A 24,024-nucleotide genomic window follows, 5' to 3' on the forward strand; every position below is an offset into this window, starting at 1 on the left:
GCTTTAAAACGGAAGTTGTGAGTTTGAACCGGAAATGACGCTTTGGTGAGCGTTTACGGGATAGACGCATTTTTTTATAAACAACTTTAGTGGTGGAGCCGCTGCCCACGTACACTTTAGGGCAGCTGGACGGTACTTGTTATTTGAATATGCTTCTGTTTGGCCATTCTATTTCATAGATTACGTAGCATTTTGCACTGTGTGACAAGCATCCCATAAGTAGGTAGCAGAACACTACAGACAGCTGCTCCTGCCAGAGGGCTATTTGAAACGTCCAGGAAAATCGAAGATTCCATTATTCCCGCAAACGCGCTTAGCTCACGGATGTTCACCATTAATTTATTTCTGTACACAATAGCCGGCCTCACTATACTGCATGTGCTTTATTTAGGTACTGCGTTGGTCGTGGCAAGGGGCATCGGAAAGTTTTCAGCAAGCGGACTTCCATTTGATGGGTAAGGTTGTGTTGCAACGGTGAAAGGTGATGTCGCGGTTTTCGTGAGACGGTAATAGTTATGATATTTGCTGCTGTCTTAGGATCATTACGAGAAGGCGAACAACATTCTGCAAACCTTCTGGGAAGAAATTCTGTCGAAGATGGCTATCTGCGTCTGCATGACGAACATCTACACCTCAAGAAATATGCTCGTGAACAAGAGGACAAGATTAAAAAGTTAGTATTGTCCGTTTAGTACAACAGCTGAATGTTTTCTTTCTGCAACCTATCCTGCGTGAATATCAGCACTATTCTTAGCAGTTCTCATGTTGAAAATATTTCAAGTAGAGTACATGCTTCGTTTGCATCTAGTGGCTTCCGTAACGTGGTAGAAGATGAGGCAATTAAACGTGGAAGGACAAACACAACACAAGCCTCACCATAGCCTCCTCTATAGCATCAGTATAGAGGAGGCTATGGCCTCACAATGCCCAGTTGCATGCTTCAATTGAATAGTGGCAGTCAAAGCGACAAGAGGTAATCAGAGGGTGTGGGTTCGAATCCCACTGCTGCTGTCTTTTCTTCAACTGCCATTGTAGTAACTTCTGGTTCCCCATCGTCTCTGAAAATTACCAGTGAACATGGTGTTGCTGCTTGAAAATTCACTTCTTGAGGCACAACAACTGTTTTTGATGTTGCAAAATATGACCTCAAATCTGCACTAGCCTGTGCAGTGGAAGTGTGGAGTGAGTGTCTGTTGAGCAAATACATGTGAGCTGCACCTGTTCTAGGGTCTCTGTCAATTGGAACTTACTTCACATTAGGTATCTACGAACAGCAGGATTGGGAGTTCATCCTGGTCCCCCCCCAGGCACATTAGCTTTCTTGTCGTATCACTGCCCCTCAAACGATTCCACTAGGGATATGACACTGATCATAGTAACTGTTGGGTTTATCTTCAGGCTGCTGCATACACATTACAGTGTTAACTTACTTTTCAGGTTGGCTACTAAGCTGACCAGACTTGTTAATCAACGGAAAGCTGCTCTACCAGGTAAAAGAAAATGACTTTGCTATGAAAACTTTGTTATTTGAAGTACATGTCTCTCGCCATGAATCCACACAGCCAAAACTGAGCAATTTGACAGTGGGTCCAGAGCTACTACTGCTAGGCTGGATGACACTAAAGTGATGTCAGTTCAAGGTCAAGAAATGTTTTGTACCTTCCATCTCGTTGCAAAAGTTTTGGCTGAATATTTCCATTACTATGAAAAGGGGGAGTAGATTTTTTTGTCATGCTTGGCCACTTCTTTGGTTCATAATAAAATTAGGAGATGCCACAATTTTCAACATGACCTGCATTTTATGAAACTGTGCAAAAATGTATGCAAACTCTGTCAAATGGCACAAATTTTTTCTTCTGTATTTCCAGTGAATGGCAGTTTGCATAATGCAAGTGTCTTCATGGATAGACTTAAAAAAAAAAAGAATGCACCTAAAATATGTGTCGTCTTTTTAGGAGACTTGCACAAATCACAGCATAATTTTTGAAAATGATCTTGTGGGAGGGGTTGAGCATGCCTCTGGGTTTAATTCAATCCTCTTGCATTCAGATCAAACTTTAGTAGCAGTCATTAGGAAGTTAAAGTTCCTTCCTAAGAACAGCTGAAGTCAGAGATGTAACCCCAGCACCCATAACAGTTACACGCTCTTTTGGTCGGCTTGTTTGTTGTTAAAGGGGCTCTAAAGTGCAAATGTTTCTCCTCGTGAAATGAGAGTTGCCGTTACCTTGACAGCAATACAAAAGGAACAGGATTCATCCATTGTGCCAGTCGTGATTTATGCATGAACAAAACTGCAATTTACGCTTTCCCTCTCTTCTCCTTCTCACGAAGGGCGGCAATGTGGAGCAGCGTGTCATTGATCACCTCAAACGATTTGTCCAATCATCGTGGGAGATTTTTTGAGGAAAGCAATGCCAGGTCGCTCCACACTGCCGTGCACCTTGAGAAGGAGAAGAGAGGGAAAGCATAAATCCTGGCTTCGTTCACGCCTAAATTACAAATGATGCGACAGATGAATTCCTTTCCTTTTGCATTGCTGTCAGTGTATAAGTGTCTTTCAATCTGTCAGGACAAAGTTCTGCGTTTCTGTGCCCCTTCTGTGCCCCTTAACATTAAAGTAGCTTACTTGCTTATTGAAGTGTGTTCTTCGAGTCACGTATAGCTCTGCTTGTTGCAGCTCACAGGCAGAGTTTTGAAATGGAGCAAGTTGTGGAAGATCTTAATGATAAAGTTAGAACATTGGAAAAAGAGAACACCCACTTGAAAGGAAAAGTAAGGGAATTGAATGTTGTCTATTTGACTAAAACAATGCCCCGTGCAAATATACTGAGCACAAAAAATTGTGGCGTTGTGTTAACTTTTCCTTATTCATTGGCAATTTATCGTCATTTCCTTTCAGCTTTTGGTTAGCAGGCAGATGGTCACCGCATCTGCCAAGCGACGGGACCCCTACGAGCATGTGCGTCCGAGGGTGGACTCTGTAAGATTTGCTCTATTCCTGTTGTCATTACGTTTGTTATCCATGCTTGTACTATTTTGAGTCACAGAGTGGAGACCATTTATAGTAATCCATCGTAAAGGAAAATGCTCGATACAGTGAATGTTCTTGTGGGAATAACCGGCACACTTTAACTAAATTAAATGTCTTTTTGTACTGCACGTAGTTGATGTTGTACGCTCGTGCATTACATGTTTATAGTTATCCACAAAAGTGACCCCGTTCTCCCTAAAGCAACAGGCTGAGAAGACCCATCACATGCTTTCTAGTGATGGTCCACGTCAAGATGCAAGATGTTTCAGTTAAATTTGCAGTCAGCGACTTATAATGGAATTTTATAGTCAGTAGTTTCACTGCTGCGACATCACTTTCAATAGCTTTTGTTTTTTGTTGCAGCAGGCAGCGACTCGCACATCCAGAGAAACTCTGCTGTTTACGTGATATCTTACCTCTACACAGTGCTCAATGACCTATCACGCACCCTCGTGATGTCCGCAAAGATGCGGTAACCCATGCTTACCATATCACAACCCATTTTCTGGCTTGTGGGATTTTGCAAGGTAGATCAGATTTTGGAAACAGCACCTCTGGTCACATACTTCAGCATGCCAGGAAATAAGTTTTTTTTTTTCCGGCATGCCGAGAAATGTGCAGTGATACGGGACATCACCATAAAACAGGGACTGGACGCAACTGCATTCTCAACATCAGTCTATGGTTCTCTGCTGTCCCTTTAAATGTCTCCTTTCAAAGTAATTTGCCTGACCCCTACTATAGTGTTCGCTCCTAGCTTTGGGTAACACAAAAGATTGCAAAAGTCTTTTGTTGTCTGCATTCCATGAAAACGCATCAACAAAATCGTCTTCCGTAGATTAACAGTCAAACTCCTTTATAACAAAATTCAGAAGACTGCAAGAAAAAAAGGGGGGGGGGGGGCATGAAGGTGCCAGACAAACATTAAGCGAACACATCAGGCAAGACTGCCATCCACAGCTGGGGTAGTGACATGCTTGATAACAGACACACACTGCATGAGAGTTTCCAGAGCTTTTCATTGAGCTTCCAACTGTTTTCTCTATTTATATTATATTAGTTACCTATATCACACAATGAAACATTGGACAACCATGAAGTGATGAAACTATAAAATAAATGAGGTGCAGACAACTCTAGTGGAGAAAGTTAACGAAAAATCAAAGTAAGTGATAAGCTCTTTCAGCAAGTGCTAGTAGAAAGCTAACAAGAATACCAACAAGAAGTGCAGAAATTTAGGCTAGTTGGTACGTACTACAAAAGGTCTGTCATTCTGTCATTAAAGCTTAGTTGTAAGTAGCGCTTGGTGTGTGTGCCTCCTCTCCTTGTCCCGTCTGCATGCGCATATTCCTTTTGAGGAATATCAATGTTGAGGCAGAGGCTCCACCTAGTATGTATCATTCCTTACTCAGCTATTCCTTTTTGACTTGTGCATATGGTAAACATTTCTATGACTCCTATTAGGTTGGCTAAAAATGGTCTCCACTCTGCCATATTCTATAAGGTGCTGTTCAATGGAAGGTTTAGTTTTCGCTTTTATACTTCTATTGAGAGTATATAATTTGGAAAACACTTGTTTTTTTTTATACCTTGTGGTGAATCATGGCGAATGTTTGGGTGTCGTTGCCAATTTGCCTGTTACTGACAATTTTACGCGTTATGTGCCATTGCGATCACTTACATTTTACATTGCCAGGGTCGTCAGCATATCGCACAAGCGTGGAAAATACATAACCAGCTAACAATGAAGAGGTAAAACTGAATGTCCACATGGTCTCCAAAGATAAACTTTACAGTTGTTTCCTCTCCATCTGCTATGTTTATGTACTACATGTGACAGTCTCCATAATTGTGTTGGCCAAGAGTGAGCCTAATTTTTGGATCAGCGACTGTTTGTACGGGCACTACAACTTGAAGCTCATGAACCAGAACTGCCATCCCTCTTTTAGCCTGAGTAACTCAGTTGCTAGCATGTCTCTTCATTGCTCCCAAGGTTTGAACCTGCAAATTTAAACCGTGCCTACAATTTCGCGGTCTTCACAAGCCTCGCAATTTTTCATTGTGCATACTCTTTAGGTCCTGATACTTTCTAATCTCCCAAATGTGTCCATTTAAATATCTGGGTGCACAGAAAATGTTACTGTCATAAAACCAAACAAAGTCAGCGTCACAGGATCCTGGTGCTGAAAAATGGGCTAAAAATCCTGGGACTGTCCATGCTTACAAGTACATGCACTATAATGTACTGTAGTTACAGATGGAACTCTCTAAGAAATGTGTGGCACTTCCTGGAAGAAATTTTGTGCCTACAGTGCTACTTTGAGGAAATGTGTCCATGCTATGCCATGACTGACATCCTTTGAGTGGTATGACACTGCAGCTCAAAAAACAATCTTGTCCTCGTCATTTTATGAGGAAGGGTAATTCACAGGGCCTTTTTGAGACACTTTACCATCACAAGTTACATAAGCATTGCAGGTTGAGGTACATGCATAAAGTTTGTCTTTAGACGCCTGTACTCTCACACAAGAGCTTGCATGCACACATGTGCACAGTTGCATGGATAGGAGAAGTAAAGAAGTGCTCTGTACTACTTGTAAAATTTTTGTGGCATAAGGGGACTAGATGTAGCTGTTCTGCATATAAGTGCTGCTCCTCCTGCTTGTTTTTTTCGTTTTTTTTTTGTAAATGTCCACATCACTTTCGAGCACTTGCACCAGCATTTACCGTAACTGGTTCAGTGCAGAGCACCTGAATCAGTTACAAGACACTGAATGAAAATTATGAATCTCATGCTTTGTCAAATTAAGCTTTTTGTATTGTGGCATTGTCATTGTTGTACGTGTTATCTCGTCAACAACCTCCACTGGTGAAAAGATAGCAAAACAAGAAAATTGCTTCCTATTAGAGCCCCTGCATTTGCTGCCAGCGTACTAGAGGAAGCCAGAAATGAGATTAAGAGGCTGTAAGTAACTTTTTATATCTGTGTGAGCCATCCTAGCCAACAAAAATTCAATCCAAATACAGTAACAGAGGCTGTTTATTTAGGGAATCTGCTGTTGCATCTAGGCAGTCCCTATTGGATATCAAAGAGCAGGAGCTGGAAGGACTAAAGGAGCAGATGCAAGTGCGTGATGCAGAACACAAGGAAGAGTTGGTGCAGCTGCGAATGCAGATGGGACATGGCCAGTTACAGCACTTGCAAGAAAATGTTGACCTCATCAAACTGCACCGCGAAGTGAAAAGTCAGAGTACACGGGAAACAGCACTACAGAACGAGATACAGGACCTTCGTACTGTGAGTAGACATGCATGCATACTGTTGCTTTGTCAGGAGAAAGACGTTTGGGACGACAACAACTCGTGTGGATACAGACCAACCTTCCATGGGTGGCTGCAATGCTTGGGGCACCTTAATTTCTCATTAGATAAACATTATCTACCTTTAGCTGTTATTTACAAACAGCCCACCTTTCATCCGTAGTAGTGTACATGTCTGTACGCAGAACAATTGAAGTGACCTGATGAAGTGTTCTTATACTGTATTTAGTGTGCTGTGCTTTTGAGAAAATTGCTTATAAATGGGATTAAGGTGGCCTGTAGTGCCTGTCAGAAGTCAGTCAGTATGAATCTCTTTGGGATTTGAGCTTTTTTTTAAAGCAATTACAGAAGATCAGTGCATCCCATGGAAGTGCTTTGAAAGAAGTGGAGTTGGTGACCTCTGAACTGAAGTCAGAGCAAGAAAAGAACAGAGAATTACAAGACAAGCTTAGTGCGTCCGAGTTGACTAAGCAGACAATACCAGAAGTATGTCTTTGTTACTACTTGTGATTTCTCATTGCTCATACCTGCAATATTTGAGCCATCTGGCTTCATTGCTAAAAAGTTGAAAGGAGTAGAGAACCCCCCCCCCCCCCCCCCCCCCCCAATAAATTTTTCAGTTTTGGCTGCAGCACATTGTGCAACAGGTAATGTGTGGTGCTCTTGCACAATAATGATTATCATAGCTGACCTGTTGATCTGCACACCCTCTACAAACCCCTTTCCTTATTCTGACAGCCCATAGGTGAACGAGTCGTATCGTGGAGAGTCTGCCGCAGTTAGTGTTGCGCCAGGTCTATAGCAGACTAATTTTCAGCGGGAAATGATGCTACAGTGGTGCTACATGACGCAGACCTGATTATATCATGCCAGGAGATTGGGCTGGGCCTCCAGGGTCATACATTAGTGTTGGCCCCAGCTGTCCCTCCGAATGGACCCAGAAAAACCTCCTGAATTTGGACAAAAACCTCAGTGTATTGAATTTTGTTCAGAAACCACGCTGCCACATTTCCAGCAGTTCATAGCCCAGTCAGCACTCATTGTTTCTTTTCATCTAGTGTTAGTGCTTTAGCTGTTTTAATTGAAAGCCACCGTGCAGCACCCCATCCCCACGCCCCTAAAGACTGAACCACATGGCACGAAAAACTGTTAGAAAACTAGCCGAACCGAAATCGGGACCAAACTTGTCTGTGCATCAGCGCATGCTACCGAAATGCACCCCTAATTTTGGCCAAACACTTCTGACCTTGGGGGACATCGTCTTTCAACCATCCAGCTCAATGAGATAATCCCTGTATTCATGGGGTAGAAGTCGCACACACGGCAACAGTCGAACCGATTGCTACGCCATCGTTGCTATGGTTCTCCTTCCGGCTGAATAGCCATTGGATGCTTCTACTTTTTCGGTTGGCGTCGCTTCCCATTTCAGAGGAGAAATCTGGCCTGGCCGAAATTCTGTTCTCCGAAAAAAGTTCGGTCCCGAATTTGGTTCGGTGAGAATTCGGACGCTTTTCAGGCCATGCAGTTCATGCTTAACACTCCCCTAAAGATCTGGCAGCATCCCTCCCCTAAATATCTGCCACAAACGCAAAAAAGCCAGTTGAAAAGTCAGCAGCTGTGGGTGTCCCCCCGAAAAAGGAAATGAAAAGGAGGAGACCATGTGACATCCTGCACAAATCTCTGTAACTGTGTTCCGCTGTGTGCTTTGTAATGCCTTTCATCATCTGACACCCATTCGTTTCATGCTGGAATTAATTCAGCAACACGTTTTGACTGATAACACATAACTACTAACTACATAACTACACATACAAAGCACGCCGCTATAATTATTGCAAAACAAAAGCGAAAACCTCCAGATTTACCTCTAGCCACTAAACCAAAATTCTTCCCACCAGGCTGCAGCACTAAACCCCAAGATTTGGAAGGAAAACCTCCAACTTGGCAACACTTCTCATGGCTGCTTTCCCAGGGTGTTTTTGAAAATTTAATTGTGCAGTGGCGAGACGCCAGACAGCAAAAATATTGTGCATGGTGGCGCCTGATACTGCTTGATGAATGAAGCAGTGTTTCAAGCAAGGCTAAATGTCACTTCCTTTCCCTTTTAAAGTTCGAAGTCCTGCTGGTTTGTACTTTGTCTTCAGTCAAACATTTAAATTTAAATTCACTTTTTGTACAAGGTGTGTAGTACTACATGATCTGAAAATTCTTTTAAGTTGTTAAAATCATTAATATTGAGTCGCTCTGCAAGTGGCTGTGGCTTTTTACAATATGCGATTACGGTACCACTTATTTCTCTTGTCATACAGGCTTGGTCTCACATGTAACAGTGTGGACTAATTTGTCATGATTGGGCTTTCAATTTCAGCTAGAGGAATGTATTAAAGACCTCCAAAGGGAAAATGACATTCTGAAGGAGGCAAATAATAAACTGCTTGAAAGGTTAGTACTTTTGCTTTGTAGCTGTTTGCTGTAACAGGTTTGTGTGTTGTTACATATCCATTGGCTCAACCTGCAGCATAGAAGAGGTTGACAACGCTTTCTGTCATACTGACGTGGAGGATAGTTTAAGGGCTCGGGTCGCTCAGCTTGAAGCTGTAGTGAATTCTGATGCTGAAGGAAAAAAGGAGTTGCTGTTACAAGTTGCACTGCATAAAGGTATGATTGTCTCCTCTGCCTTCTGTATGAGTGAGCATCTGTTGAACATGCTTGTGTTACATCGACGGTAGCATCTCCTTGAGGTTGAGGAGTGGATGAGACGGATGATGCGTACAACTTAAACATACAACTTACGTTTTGTATATATCATTCTTGTGGTGTAAGGCACCTGCATATCTGTGGAGAGCATTCACACAAATTCCATATTTTATTGCTCCTTATGTGCGCTAAGCGTAGGACTGCCTAGAAGACTAAAAGTACCCTGCGAGTAATCTCGCCTTAACGTAGATATTTCATCAAACTCCTCAATTGCCAGGTGCATGCATTGTAATCACGGGTATGATTGAATATCCTCTTTTGAGATTAAACAACGTACTCTCATAAGCTGTTCCTTTTTTATCACAGAGGATGACTGTTGTCTTCCTAGTGATTTTGGCTAGTGCTTTAGTTGCTGTACCAATTTGCACGTGCGGTGTTGTGGCATGACTGACCTTATGTCGTCATTAGTGAAGTAGGACAAATGTTTTATCATATCCATTGGGAGACCACTGGTGTGTCAACTTTGTCCACTGGTACTTAAAAAAGAAGCCCAATCCTCTGCTCCTCCTCCTCTTCCATTTGATCTTGCTTGCTCAGACAGTATTTTTCATGGTGAAAGTGGCAGCACTAAGTCTTTGAAATGTTATATGTCCCTGTTGCAGTATGTACATACTTGTCTAGTCATAAACATGCACAGCATTGTGTGTTCAGTCTGCCTAAGAGTGCTGGAGCAGTTTGGTGGACTCAGAAGTCACTTTAGGCATTCCTATTCCCATCAACTTACTATACAGTAAAACCTTCAAAGTCGGACACCTCCCTACCTCGGACACCTCCCCATGTCGGACAAGATTTCATTGCACCGGCGGGCTCCCATTGAAAATACATGGGGACGAAATTCCCTATGTCGGACACCTCCCTATCCCGGAAGTAGGACAGGGTTTTTTCTGCTAAGTCAGACAGAAGCATGGCCAAATTATCTAATTTGAAGATTTTAGCAGGTAGATTTTCTCAGTCCATCTTTGCACCGAAAAGACCCAAATTGAGCCAGTGCCTCGACTTTCACTTTTTTTTTTTTTTTTTTTCCTATACTGGTGTCAGCATTTTGTTGTTTTAGTTTTTAAGAGTCCGAAAAGGGGTACTGTCAATCTACATTGTAACTATTCTTTAGTGTAGGCACTTTTCTTCAGTTTATCTGGAGCCTTTGTACGTGCACTGCACCAAGGCAATCAAAAGTGGGCTGACGCTTCAGAGACAAGTCCTTCAGCTTAATTCCAAGTGGGCTTAAACTCTCAAGCAAGCTGCACGCTGCTTGAAAAGCTCAAAACGTAATGCCACTGAGTTGGAATCCGCACGGAATCGAATCCATGAAAAGTAGCAATAATTATCAGTGAAGCGTGGGTAGAGTGGGTAAGCGTGGGTAGAAGCGTGGGTAGAGACCATGAATTGAAGAAGGGGGCCATTTCTGGCAACACAGCTGCGTTCTTTTCCATTTTTTGTTTCCCTCGTATTCTGTAACTCGGACACATGCCTAAGTAGGACATATTTCAGCTGCACCGCGGATGTCCAAGATAGGGAGGCTTCACTGTATTACTAATTTTTGTCAAGAGGGGCATGGCTTTTAGTGTGAGGTTACCTGAAATTGGGTTTGCTTGCCTGCAGATTTGCTCTTGCACTGTTGTGTTTTCTGTTTGTATTGCCTTCATTAGGGGAATATTAACGAGGGGTCGGTTCCCCTTGCCCAGTTTTATGTTATTGGAGTGACCTCATTTCATGCAGTGAATGATCCTCAGTGAATTGGCCACTGCAGTTTCTTACTTCAAATCTTTTCAGAGGCTTGCTCTAATCTTTCATGCAAATATGAAGAACTGCAGAAACAGCACACAGCCTTGATTCATGAGGATGAGCAGCTGAAAGCAAAAGTGTCCCTTCTGGAACAGGTTAGCCCTATGTTGAAATTTGTTAGATCACTGTTAGAAGAACCATGGAACTGAATTTTCCAAATGGATCTTAGTGCATATCATACTTTGGTTGTTGTTGTTGTTGTTTGGTTGGTTGGTCTTGGAAGAAAGGATTCGGTTAATTGTTACAAGTTTTCATTAGTAATTCATTTGATGCTGTGGGCTTTCATAATGTGGCTGTCAAGCCATTACTAAGGCCTGGCATCAGTTAATGTTTTTGAACATCCTTTGACTGTGGACCTTTCATATCTGAAGGAATCTCGTGCACTCCATGAAGAGCTGCATGCTTCCAGAATTCGGGAGGCTCAAATGCGGGAGTCAGTGACCCTTGCAACGAAGGAACAACAAGCAGGAATGGAGCAAGCTTCTGTGAGCAAATTAATATAGAGTACATGACAGCTTATACTAGTATTTTGTAGTAACTTACTAGTGCTGTACTTATTTAGGGTACTCTATACATAATATTGGTATTTTATATGTTAATATATACAATATATACTATATTAATATATGTATATCCCAGACCCAGACAGATCATGGTGATCAAGAAGATATGGCATCGCTAACAGGCCAAAAAAACTCTAAGGTGAATGCTTTAAAAGAGTTACAAGAGGATGTCTTGCAGAAGAACACCGAAATTCAGGTATTTGTTGAGGCATTTATGTGACTTCGTAACAGCAACCACATAATAACAATAGCCTTTTCTTTTTTTTCTTTTTTTCCTTCTGTTTGCTTTGCCTTGCTGTTCCTTCTGTCCTCAAGAAAATGGAAAGAAAGATCAAGCACATTCTTCAGAAATCACAACACGTCAGGATCGCTGAAGTTCGTCCGGTACACTTTTTGAATTTCTCATTGACAGAGTTCCTTATTTTAAGCATTTGTTAAATATCACTGACAAATTTTCAGGCAGTGGAGGAAAAGAAAATATAGAAAACTACTTCTAGGACAGTCATTTTTACCAACCTGGGGGTTGAGGTTACTCATCTTATTATGAAATAATGAAAAGACAGTTGTCTGTGGATGAGAGTTGCACACAGGGAGAGATTTAAAGTAATTAGTCACAAAGATCATGGAAGGAAACTTGGAGGGCAGTTCGCCAAGAGGAAATCATATGGAGAGCAGAGAGAATGGCCATGTATGCAGTGCGACGGATGTTAATTAGCATGTTAATTTTTTTATGCGACGTCCTTTGTTTTTCTACATGTTCTCTCCTAGCTCAGTAGGGTTAGTACACTTTTCCACTGTTATAGTGGCCCTACACTAGGCACTCATTGGATAAAGACAGAATTCAGAGTGGTTGTTAAATCTTACATTAGTTCTTTGAGAATCACCAGTCGACTAACAAATGGCTCTCTATAAACAGATGGTTATGAATTGTGGTCACTGCAAACAGAGAGGCTGACACTGCTACTTTTGGGATTTCTTTCAAGTGCCCTTTCGCATGCTCTGCAATTTCATATGGCAGACGTGTTGAAGATGTGTGTTCACTAGAAATTCAAGCTGTTGTGAGTGAAGAAGCACCCTATCCATGTCTCATATATGGCAATATGTTTCATAAAGTCTTGCATTTAGATATAAGGATTTCGCATTCACAAAGATTCAAGAATTTAGATTGGAATCTTTTGTAATTCCTTTTGTAACCATACCAACAGGTAAATGAGCCTTCGCTTTGAAATGTGCTCTTTATATGAAATGAACAAGAGGTAACACATCATTAAACATGTCAATTTTCAAAGACACAATACATATACTGACTGGTAATTGTGTGTGTTTATTGTAGTATGAGGTATTGCCTGATATACCCGTTTTTTTGTTCCACAACTTTCTAGCCAGAAGAAAGTGATAGTGATACATATGGATCATTACTTCACAAAGGACAGAGCTTTTTTGAGATTCACATCAGCAGGGTAAGAGAAATTGATGAGTTATTTGCCATTATGGTTTATACCCCGTTACTACTGCTTCAGGTTCTACTGAAACATGTTTAGCTATTATTTTCTATTATATTGAAAAATTGGATCGTGATAATCTCCAGCAAACGCATCCCTAGATATTTGTGTGCTGCAGCCAAGTCACAAATGCGTCACATGAGCTTTTCTTGTTTTTTTTCAAAGCATCGTAGGTCGGTATTGTAACTCTTGTGTAGCAACACTAGGTGAGACCCTTAGGCAGTCCTTCCCAAGGAAACGGTGCTCATAAGATATGCGTCATATTGGTGTTGTAGTTGTGATGCTGCTTTGGACATGGTGTTGTGCACATATCCCATCTTGATGCTACTATTATCTTTATCCAAAAAGATTGTGCAATAGAACGGGCATACCAGGCATATTTTAAAAAACTGTTAAAGCATTAAATGTGGAGCTGTGTGTGCAAAACTGAAATCTCTTTAACAATCTCAGAAGCTGTAGGCAAGTTTGTGCTGGTTTTCTTTAAATAAACTTCATTTTTGTAGCATCTAGGTCATATGGTTGATTTATCAGTTTTGCATAAAATCGTGCTGGGTTCAGCGGTGCTTCGTAAGGCTGCTGTAAACCACAACAGGCGAGCTCAGGTCTCTAGTTTGGTTTCACACAACAAAACTACAGACTTTCTCTATCCAATGTGCTCCATGGGGAAGTTGTGGTGTTCTTCAAGCAGAACCCTTGACCTTTCAGGGAAAAATGAAGGATGCCAGGAACAAGTGAATATTTTTGCATAGTCTCCACATGCAGAAGTGCTCTTTGTCCCACCTTTTTCCCAACACTCTTGTGTCTGAGGCATAGGAAGTTGTGTGTACTGCTCCCAAGGTTATGTGAAGTGAAAATATTGGACCAATACATCTTTGTGCGTGATGGCTATGTGGAAAATGGCTAATATGTATTCACTTTTATTTTTATTTATGTACATACCTCAAATGCGCACATAAGGGTGTTACATGAGGGGGGAGGAACGAACAGGTAGAAATCATAATGGGTATTCAAGACATCATGAGCATGCTAGGCATCATAACGTAAGATACGTACACAACTGGTGATGAAAAATAACAGAATCTAATATTGAAACAAGTGACTGGAGAAGGTAATCCCAAACGATAATAGTTTGAGGGAAAAACAAATGATGAAAGTGGGACAAACGACAAAGAATATGGTCAAGTTTTTCACTTCACAGTCACTTACGGTCACCTCTTCCTTGCATCTTTTTCTGTCCTCTGCAAAGGCTAGAGCAGGTTTGAATGTCCTTAGTATAACTTTGCATTGCATTAAATATACATATTTTGTAGGTTCTTTTTACATCAGAGGAGTTCCATCCCAGCAAGGACTCATCATTGTTTGTGAGGTGGGCTTTTGCAGACTTTGAACCTCAAGCAACACCTGCTGCAAGTAGTGACTGGTGAGAGTTCCAATGCCAACATATAATTAGGGAGTGACTTTTTCAGGTTAAACCCGATTCCGCCCGGTTATTCCCGCCGAACTGACCTCCGACAAATTCGGGTTAAACCCGATTTCTCCACGAATTCCAGTCACTATAAAATCCTCAAGTGACGTTTCCACTGAAGACGAACAAAGGTCGCCACGTGTAACACATGTAAGAATGGGTCACTTACGTTCCCAGCTATACGCTCGTGTGTGTCAACACTGTCTATGTCTTCGGGGATTACCGCTGGAAGGGACTTCACGACTGCAAAGACTTCACGATCTCGCAAAAATAACAACAAAAAAACAAAAAAGAGAGATTAGGAGAGGACTTAATAGACAAGAGGAGAAACAAAAACACCCGATAACACCGTAAAGCACAATTATCGCCCGATTTCTCCCCGAATTACAGATTTAAAAATAGCGCCCGATTTTTACCCCCCGAATCTGAGAAAGGCATTTAACCCGAAAAAAGTCACTCCCTACATATAATGCTAGGGAATATGAGCTATAACCAGGTGTTTGTCTCTCATCTGATTTTCTCTTACCTGAACTCCCGTAGGCCAGAGTTCAACTGCACTGCACGATACGCTATCGATGTCAGCAGAGAGTTTCTTGAATTCCTTGAAAAGGTTTGTCGTGTTAATTGAAATGTTTATTTTTTATTTTTGATGTAATGGTACATTGCATGGTAAAAATGGGCTCTCTAACTTATTTTAGGGTTCAGTAAAACTGGAACTGCAGGAAGTTTTTGGAGTGAATGAAAGACCTTTGGGTGTGTCTGAACTCAGCCTAAAAAGCTCCCTCAAAAATGCTTTCAAAAGACATCGTGTGCGGTCGCCTCTTTTGGGTATGTGCTTTGCCCCAAGACTGCTGCCAGAAAATGTTTTTTGTAGTAAATGGCTGCTCATGGAACATACGTAGGGACTTGCAACGGCAAGGTGGTCCTTGGAGCTTTGTGTGGTTGGACACGCTTTCTGCCAACACCTGAGGCAGCATCCCAATTTCTTGGAGTAAGTCCATCAGTTAATTTATTCTTAGAGCCTGAAGTTTTAGGGTTTTACCCGATTCTTCCCCGAATTTGCACCCCAAATTGAAGGTTGCCTCTTTAGGGTGAAACCCGATTTTTGCCTGGCAAATTGCCCTCACTTGAATGTCTGTAGGAATGCACTAACTTGTTTGGCAGCAAATGCAGTTACATCACCGTTTGTACCAAACCACTACAGTTACTTTGAGTAACTGAGTCCGATTTCCCCCCAAATTTAGCCTACTGGAAGTTTTTTCACCGGAATTCGCATGAATTTAGTGCACATGTTTATTTACCCGATTTTTACCCTCGGAATTTAGAAAAAAATATTTCCCGAAAACTTCAGGCTCTATTTATTCTCAATGTCCAGCTTTGACATATTCTTTGATGGTGTAGTACTACAGTGAAAACTTGATGATACTTTCCTTCTTGACACTGGTTCTAGGTTCATGCAATGTTTCCCATGTGGAACAATGCTTTTGTGAGAGCAGTGTATTATTTTGCCAGGCTGATAAGTCACTGGGTGATATGTTTCCCTACAAACTCAAAATCTGTACGAGGAGATTCACAAGGAGGACAAAACCAAAAGTTGTAGAGTTGGAATAGTTATGTAAGACTTCAGAACATGATGCTGCATTATTAACTGGATTGATAATAATTACCTGAATTCACTTTCGAATCAGCTAAACTAAAAGGAAATCTTATGAGAAGCATGTTTGTAAATTTCATCGGACGTTGTCTGAACAGGTATGTTCATGCCACTGGTCTTACTCTTAGATTTATTATTAGAAATTCAATTACACGTTTTCCAGCAAACTAACGTAAATCAAATTGTGTTGTCTTGAAAAATTCATCCCTTATGTGTGTGTATTATTTCAGGTTACCGCACCAGTTCCCATTATAAGGGATCACAGGGAGCAAGTTATAGAACAGCGCAGGGAAAGGGAAAGCGAAGATGACGCAAGCCTAAATGTACTTCATGTGGAAATAATGAAGTGTTCAGCCCTACCTCAGCCAAATGGTAAAGCTTCATTGCTTAGAATTTCATGGTAGTAATGGAACAATGTCTTTGATATCAAATATGTAGATTCATCTTCATTAAGGTATTGTCAGTACTCATTGTACCACAGCCCATACCAAAATACTAATGCCGTGCCAAGTTCAGAAACTGTGGAGTTTCAAGATCATCGTAATTTTCCATTGAAAATGGATTCCAGACTTCACACTTACCTTCTTAACACGGTAGGTCTAGTTCTTTACTATGCTTTGTATTCTTGGAAGCACAAACAAAAAATATATATGTATTCTATGGCTTGCAATATGTGTGACTGCTGTGTGGTGCTTTCTCATGTTTACAGAATCTAGATGTTTTCATCTTTGATACAAGTGATCATGACCCTGGCTCTTACATTGGAAGGGCATGTATTGGTCTGGCACCACTCACTACAGGTGCAGAAATCAAAGGCAGCTTTTCATTTTTTAATGTGAGCAGTGTTCAGTTGCATTATATCCCGGTGCAATGCTAGTAATAGCATCGTGTTATGCTATATTTTCTAGCTATGATACAGTGAGCAACGCATTATGGATTGTTATTGATTTCAGGTGCACAGCGAAAACGTTGGATATGTTGAGGTGTTCCTTCACTGGGAAAATGAGTACAAAGCCCATCTCCAACCCTTGCTGAAAGCAAGGCCTATGGTTAGATGTTTGAAAACTTTTATTCTCCAGTTCAAAGCACTGCAGTGTGTAATTGCTTTCATAGTGGAAAATTCATTTAATTAGAAGCTAAATGCCACTGCGCTCATGTAGCACTAGTGTATTGTATTAATGGTTATAAATATTTTATTTTCACAGCACAGAACCTCGAGGCACTCTCATGCTACTTCAGGTTCTTTTCAAAGCAAATTGCATGTTCCGAAATGCTCAAGTGCTCCTTCTAGGTCTCAGCAGCACTGGCTCAAATTAATGCGTCCTTCCACTGCAGCTGTTGGGACTAAGGACCCTGTAAGTGACGCCATCACGGATATCACTGTAGGTTTTAGTTGGGGATTAAGCTTCATGGCAACCCCCAAAATCCACCACAGCGTCCTCCAAGATTTACAGCATTCACAAAAGAAATGCCTGAGGAGGAGCTGTCACAGGATTTGGCAGTTAGTAGTGTACGGAATATTTCTAGTTTCTGTGTACGTGTAAATCTACTCCAATTACCATTTTTTAATTTTTTTTCTATTTTCTGTGTAATGACACAGGGGTCTTAATACCCATGTACCTGGCTGGATCACATCTTTTCAACCTGAGCGTGGTGCTGTTATGAACTTGTTTTGTGATAAGTGCAAGGAAAATATTCTGCACTGCATGTTCTAATGGATACACAATTCATGAAAAGTGGATTTCTGAAGAGATTCTGATGATAAAATATGGTGGATGTCAGACATATGGAATACCAGATGAGTAACCTCTCCCTTGTTACTGGATTGGAGGCCAGTGAAGCATTCAGAACCACACTACAGTTATTCTAATAACACACAGACACAAAAGATATGTGCATAACCTGCCACTGATAAGTGATAACTTGCTATTTATTTCTAGCATAAACTGTTTGCCCACTCACACCTTTCATGTTATATTTTCATTTTGTGTTGTTCCAGCAATAAAGCAGCAACAACAAACAGCAATTTTTTGTTGCAGGTTTGTTGCAATCCAGCAACAAACCTTGATAGATTCGCAAGTGTTTTTCAGTATAGAACTGTACCATTATACAGGGTGTCTTTTTTTTTTTTTTTAGCCTTTACAGAATTTTTATTAAAAAGCTATGAGAGCAGCTTAGATGTCGATTTTGCAGTTGAGTTCAACAGCCAGGCAGACATATTCTCGAAGAAAGTATGCAACTACAAGACATTTCATGTCTAACAAATCCTGAAACACACACGTGCGTTAAAATATCCATTCTCGAATTTTAATATGCAAATGAACAGAAACTGAGGCGACGGGGAACGCGGGGAGTACACTGCTCATTTCACATCAGAGGGCCATGTTATTTAGAGCGATGGAGTTGATTGGTGTAGGTGCTGCTCAGCTGGCCAGATAAACCGCTTTCCGGCCCAGATAAGCCTCCATCGGCGGTGTGATGTGCTCCTCAGCTGCGCGTTTTCATTTTCAGCTCATTTGCATATCAAAATTAGGGGATGGATGTTTTAACGCACGTGCACGTTTCAGGATTTTTTAAACATGGAATGGTGTTCAATGAGGATAGTCTCTCAATCTGCTATCTCACTTTTTTCTGAAATTCCCTCATTAAAGAGTTAATTAATGAATTTCAGGTAATTTGTCACATTGTAGTTACGTAATCTTTTCCAGAGGATATCCGCCTGGCCGTAGAACTGAACTGCAAAAACAATATCTGGGCTGCTCTCATAGCTTTTTTAAGAAAATTCTGTAAAGGCTAAAAAAAACACTCTGTATGACAACCATTCTTTTGACTTTTGACACATTTGTTATGACCAGTTGTCACCGTACAAACATGGTGCAGTAATTTTGCCCGGTATTTTTCATGTTCAGCGAAAACAGGCCCCATCTCATCATCCCCATCGAAAGCCATATTCACCAGAAGCCAGCTCACTTACATCAGTCTCTAGCATTTCCTCCCACGAGGCCAAAGATAGTGAGTTTGGGGAACTGCAACTTCTTCCTAATTTCATCGTGCCACTCACCACTACCCTCAAAATAAAAGAAGTTAGAGGATGCAATATCAGATTAAAGGATAATGACCAGACCTGACCTTTCAATCTTTCTCAGCCGAATATTACACTTCTGTTCCTCGTCAGTGTCATGTATATCCCAATGGCTTACCCTAAATTTCAGTTGTCTGTCTGTTCCTGAGTGAGAAAGCTGCCATTTGACAGGTCCCACTATGCTTTTAACGAGGAAGATGTCACTGCACTATTATGCATCAGCCAGATACAGGGATACCTGCCTACATGCTAGCACTGCAATGTGTCTGAGCTAATCTTGCGCCTCCCTCTAGCTTTTTTTATTTTGAGGACTGTACAGTTGGGTGTGATTCCACTGCATGGAATGCTCTGTGGTGTAACTCCAACCCTGCTGTATGTATTTCCTTTCAGTTGCAAGCTCAGAGCGACCCTCTGCAGATGAAAGTTCCTCTAGAGACAATGCTGCAACTGACCCAAAACTTTCAATATCAGTTGGTGAGTGTCAAAATGGAAATGAAGAGAGTGACAGCAGTAGGGACGTTGTCATTAGAAGTCCTCCCAGAAAGCAGATTGCACTTGAGGTAAGTGTGGTTTAAGCATTGCTCTCACAGCATAAATGTCTCTCAAGCATTTCTAAGCAGTCATTTGTAAGAACTGCCATAGCAGTCTCATTTCATTGGTTATGTTAAGGGCCAGCTGCAGGACATTACCTGAGAGAGTGGGGCACTGAATATTTAGAAAATGTCAGAATTTTATGGATTACCTCAAACAACATTATGTTGCTACCTGCTGCAAAAAAGGAGAAAAAAAAAGAATAGTTGCTACTCCTGCGTTTATGATTGGATGCAGTAAGGTCCACATTTGAAATGAAAAGGAGTGGCAGTGCTCAAGCACGATGCGTACAATCCAAGTACCAAATGCAAGTTTGGTTTTACTTTCTTAGGATAACATAGAGAAAGTGTAGGCTGTAGTAACAGATGAGCAAATGACTGTGTATACAAGCCTGTAGTATAATAACGATAAGAAACATATGAGCTGTAATGTTTCACTGAATTGCAAACATTGCACATAAAGGATGTAAGCCTTTCTCCTGTGCTCTCGAGGAAAGATATGTGGTACAGTTCCAGTGGCACCTTAATTCTGGGATTCTGGATTCTTCACACATATACATAGATGCGAATAAATGCCTCTGAAATTTCCCCCCAAAATAAACCTGAGTTATAACTTAAGATTGCTGTGCTGTCATGTCAGTCGAGAGATTTTTACTTGTGAATGCCCTGCTTTGTGGACATGTGAACCATCTGATGTAATCCAAAAGCTCCATATATATTCTATATATATGTCAAAAAATTTAAAGGGACTGTCATATCCGGAAACCCACCACGAATCCGACGACTTTTTTCAAAAATAAAGCGCAAAGCACTCTTTGAAAATGCCTCCATTTGTGTGCTATACAGGGTGTCCCAGCTAAGTGTATACAGATTTTTAAAAAATATATATGAGACTTTTACCAAGATGAAATCAATTGCAATATAGCATATGCTGAAGGGCACTCCTTAGGAGGGCATTAGCAAAGTCCAAAAGCAATGTCTTAATTAACTTTCATTAATTAACTTTTTAATTATAAAAGCTATGAAGTTGTCCCAATGAGAACATCTGTTCCTTTCGATCACCTGGTATCGTAGCCGTTTTCAGAACAAAAATCCGTTCCATAGATCGCCCGCAAAAAATTAGTGAAGGAAGGTAAAAGTCTCATATATATTTTTTTAAAATCTGTATACACTTAGCTGGGACACCCTGTATGTACCACATCAGCAACATGTTACATAACGGGCTTCGTATGACTCGTAACATATCATGTTCATTAATATGACAATTCGCTCTATGAGCAAAATCTGTGGGAACAGCTGCAGTCATATTAATGAGTTATATATCGTAGCATATAGATGTAGCATCGTAGTGCTGCCCGTGATTGTGCAATGAGCGGCGCTACGAGGCTACAGTGCTCACACGCTGCCAGGAACGCGCCACTGGTATGAGATGTCCTGGTATGAGTCGTTGTGGTATAAGCTGGGGCAGAACCATGATTTTCTGGGTATAAACTGAAAGCACAAACCCTCCCACAGGGGCCTCGAAGAAGGCCTCGTACAAGCTATGGATAGGTTCAAGCTTCCGGTGGTTATGTTTCAGGGGTTAAAGGGACGGTCACATCCGTTCCAGTCAATTTTGAAACTATAGTGTCGCTTTATTCTTCCTGGGCCACTGACCATGGTATCGAAAATCTCATGCGGAATAGTGGCATAGTCTGACTGTTATTCGACGGAATACATGACAAGAGCTGACGCCAGACAGTGATAATATTCTGGAATTCCCTCTCTGTAAATACGAGAAAACCTCACTCCCTAAGAACCAAGGAGGGTGTAATCTTGAGAAAAGGAATGCCGTGGTTGTGTGGGCATCTCATAGAGTTATGGGGCGTCTGGACTGCACCTCTCCTCCTCTGAGCGCGGCGCTCTCACTCCTCCCCTTAGGGAGTAACGACACTCTGCCGGATCTTTCAAATTTGTTTATTTCATATCCAAGCACTTTTTGGGCGAAAAAATTAACCAGGTAGATTGTTGACCGATGCTGAACATAGTGGTATTGGTTTCGTAGGTAGTACAGCTTTGGACAAAAGTTTACGAAACAGGGGCGTCGCATTTCTCCATTGGAGCGACACCCTAGCAGCGAACAAGAGCGGTCACACATACTGAGTGATGGATGCCATACCTGGTCACCTGTTTCTTGTTTATCTCTTCCTGATAGCCACCAGGGGGCCGCTGCGATGGACAAATAAGCTAGTGCCATATTCCGTGAACTTTCGTCCCAAGCTGTACATGGTCGCTCCTTAAATCTGACAAATGTATTCGCTTCTTCACGCTGGCAGTGAGCTCTGTCCGTTTGCATTTCTTATCATGCACGACCATTGAGTCTGTCTCCTATGACTGCAGCTATCTCCTATGACTATCAGTATGACCATATGACCAAGGACAGCACTGTTTTAAGCATGCCAGAGAGAGCATCATGAGTCACCCTGAAAGCGGGCCATGGCCATTGTCCGAAAGCATAGGCCGGTATAGGTCAGGAGGACCACTGGTTCAGCGACCAGCAGTCATAGTATCGAGGGTACAATACACGTGTTTGCCGCTGTTTGTGCGGAAAATCCCGGTCATTGTCGGATAAACTAAATGTCATACATATTAACGAACAGGATTGACATGTGGTGGGGTGCACGCCATGGGTGGTAACGGTTCCGGAGGAAAAGGATCATAAAGCGAGGAAGTCAGATTTATGTGTGTCATATTAAAATGTAGAACTTCAATTGTGCAGCCATCAGACGTTGCAGTATTCAGCATCAACAGCCTGGTATTCTTGCCGGGTGCAGCTGTGTTGAAAGACAAATCCGTGGAGATGCTCTTTGTGGAGTTCCACTTCCTGGATTGTCCTCCAGCAGAATTGGAGACCCCCTTTTCTCTGCCAAAGATGAAGCCTCCTCAGAGGGCTGTGTTCAACTTCAGAAAAGGTAAATCTAACATTACTTTGCGAATTGAAGGTAGAAAGAGACCACTATGAAAGAACACTATTGTTTAGCAGCACCTCTGTATTTGTACTCCAATATTAAAGGGAAACAATGAGTAAATTAATGCCGAATATAAAAAAAGATCCAGGATTTTGAATATTGATTCAAGTAATGCATTATTTAATAAAGCTCGTGATCTGAATATTGCTATGCTGTATTGAATTAAATAGTTACTACTGCTTTCTGTGTTCTTGTTTGTCTTTTTGCCCTGCTACAGTGGTCCATCTGGATACCAAAAATCATGCAAGCAGACGAGAACTCCTGTCTGCTCTGGTGACATCCAAGGCTACAAGTGCAACGTAAGATTGCATCTAACACGTGTAGGCTGCATCTTAGACATGAACGTAGCATTTTGTCCAATCAGGCTGGAGTAGTAAACAATACTTGGGTAATCGTGTGAAAATGCTTATTCTTCTGTTGCCTTCGATATGCTCATCTGTCAACATAATTACTCGAGTAAATTTAAATAAATAAAATTAAACATGAAATAATTGACCCACGATGGACTCGTACTGTGTTTCAGTTGCTTTATTATCTTCTATGTGCAGTATTACATTCACAATAGTCAGTGAGCCCAGTAACAACAGTGATAAAGCAGAGTGCAAGGACATTGGGACAGCTACAGCTGATTTGAAGCAGGTAACAACAGACAATTAATCCTTCGTTACATTGCCTGTTTTACTCAGAAATTATGGTGCTGTTTAATTTTAAAAATCTGATTAGCTGGAAGACGTTTCTTTTTCTTTTTTTAATGCACCTTAGAATTAAAGGAAAATGGAAATGCTTTTATCATTCTCTGCAACTTTCTTACCACTTTCATGACATTGCAGATTCTGAAGTCTGGGAGGGACATTGTTGAGGAAGATGTTGCTGGTAAGTAAGACTTGCCACTGCAAGAAACTTTGCAAACATTGCATCATCTCTACCACTTCAGCATTTTTTCCTAATACTTGTATTGTACAAAAATTGATTTTCTTTTTCTTTTTACAGTACTTAGCTGTACAAACAAGAGGCCCATAGGCAGGTTAAACATATCTGTGGAAATACTTGCAGCCCTTAGAAGCATCCTTGCATGTCATGCACCACCTTCAAAGTAGATAGGTGGAAATGTGATCATTTTGAACAAAAAATTCACACACCCATTTGTAGCCAAGAATGAATGGGAATGATGTTCCTTTTTTTTCTTTTTCGTGTACATGTTTGATATTTAGCAAGAGCTGCTAATAAATTGCATCAGCATTTGTAATTTCCATCCGACATAAACTCAAG

The 24,024-nt window shown here is 41.2% G+C and overlaps 1 protein-coding gene across 3 annotated transcripts; it reads left to right on the forward strand.

Annotated features, from left to right (window-relative positions):
- Nucleotides 1-55: 55 nt before the first annotated feature.
- LOC135378136 (protein fantom-like) lies at nucleotides 56-24,007 on the forward strand. 3 transcript variants are annotated; one of them, XM_064611037.1, is made up of 33 exons: nucleotides 56-132; nucleotides 392-455; nucleotides 538-673; nucleotides 1,438-1,490; nucleotides 2,678-2,772; nucleotides 2,900-2,980; nucleotides 4,728-4,783; nucleotides 5,940-5,996; nucleotides 6,080-6,329; nucleotides 6,692-6,838; nucleotides 8,721-8,794; nucleotides 8,871-9,010; nucleotides 10,880-10,986; nucleotides 11,263-11,376; nucleotides 11,531-11,650; nucleotides 11,770-11,838; nucleotides 12,837-12,914; nucleotides 14,267-14,376; nucleotides 14,962-15,031; nucleotides 15,120-15,249; nucleotides 15,324-15,412; nucleotides 16,306-16,447; nucleotides 16,514-16,668; nucleotides 16,785-16,910; nucleotides 17,029-17,124; nucleotides 17,281-17,430; nucleotides 18,985-19,087; nucleotides 19,548-19,717; nucleotides 22,506-22,698; nucleotides 22,973-23,054; nucleotides 23,304-23,394; nucleotides 23,586-23,628; nucleotides 23,746-24,007. In XM_064611037.1, the coding sequence occupies exons 2-33, from the start codon at nucleotides 452-454 to the stop codon at nucleotides 23,850-23,852; spliced, it is 3,438 nt and encodes a 1,145-aa protein (XP_064467107.1). In that variant the 5' UTR covers nucleotides 56-132; nucleotides 392-451; the 3' UTR covers nucleotides 23,853-24,007. The 3 variants fall into 3 exon arrangements, with proteins under 3 accessions (XP_064467107.1, XP_064467108.1, XP_064467109.1); XM_064611038.1 differs by having other exon boundaries at nucleotides 67-455; XM_064611039.1 differs by lacking the exons at nucleotides 56-132; nucleotides 392-455; nucleotides 538-673; nucleotides 1,438-1,490; nucleotides 4,728-4,783 and having other exon boundaries at nucleotides 2,684-2,772.
- The last annotated feature ends 17 nt before the right edge of the window (nucleotides 24,008-24,024 follow it).

The sequence above is a fragment of the Ornithodoros turicata genome, chromosome 1 (genome assembly GCF_037126465.1).
Source record: "Ornithodoros turicata isolate Travis chromosome 1, ASM3712646v1, whole genome shotgun sequence".
Classification (NCBI taxonomy): Eukaryota; Metazoa; Arthropoda; class Arachnida; order Ixodida; family Argasidae; genus Ornithodoros; species Ornithodoros turicata.

Coding starts and splice junctions, on each gene's coding strand:
- LOC135378136 (XM_064611037.1), top strand. Junction 2,773..2,899: donor ACACCCACTTGAAAGGAAAA/GTAAGGGAATTG, acceptor ATTTCCTTTCAG/CTTTTGGTTAGCAGGCAGAT. Junction 10,987..11,262: donor AAGTGTCCCTTCTGGAACAG/GTTAGCCCTATG, acceptor TCATATCTGAAG/GAATCTCGTGCACTCCATGA.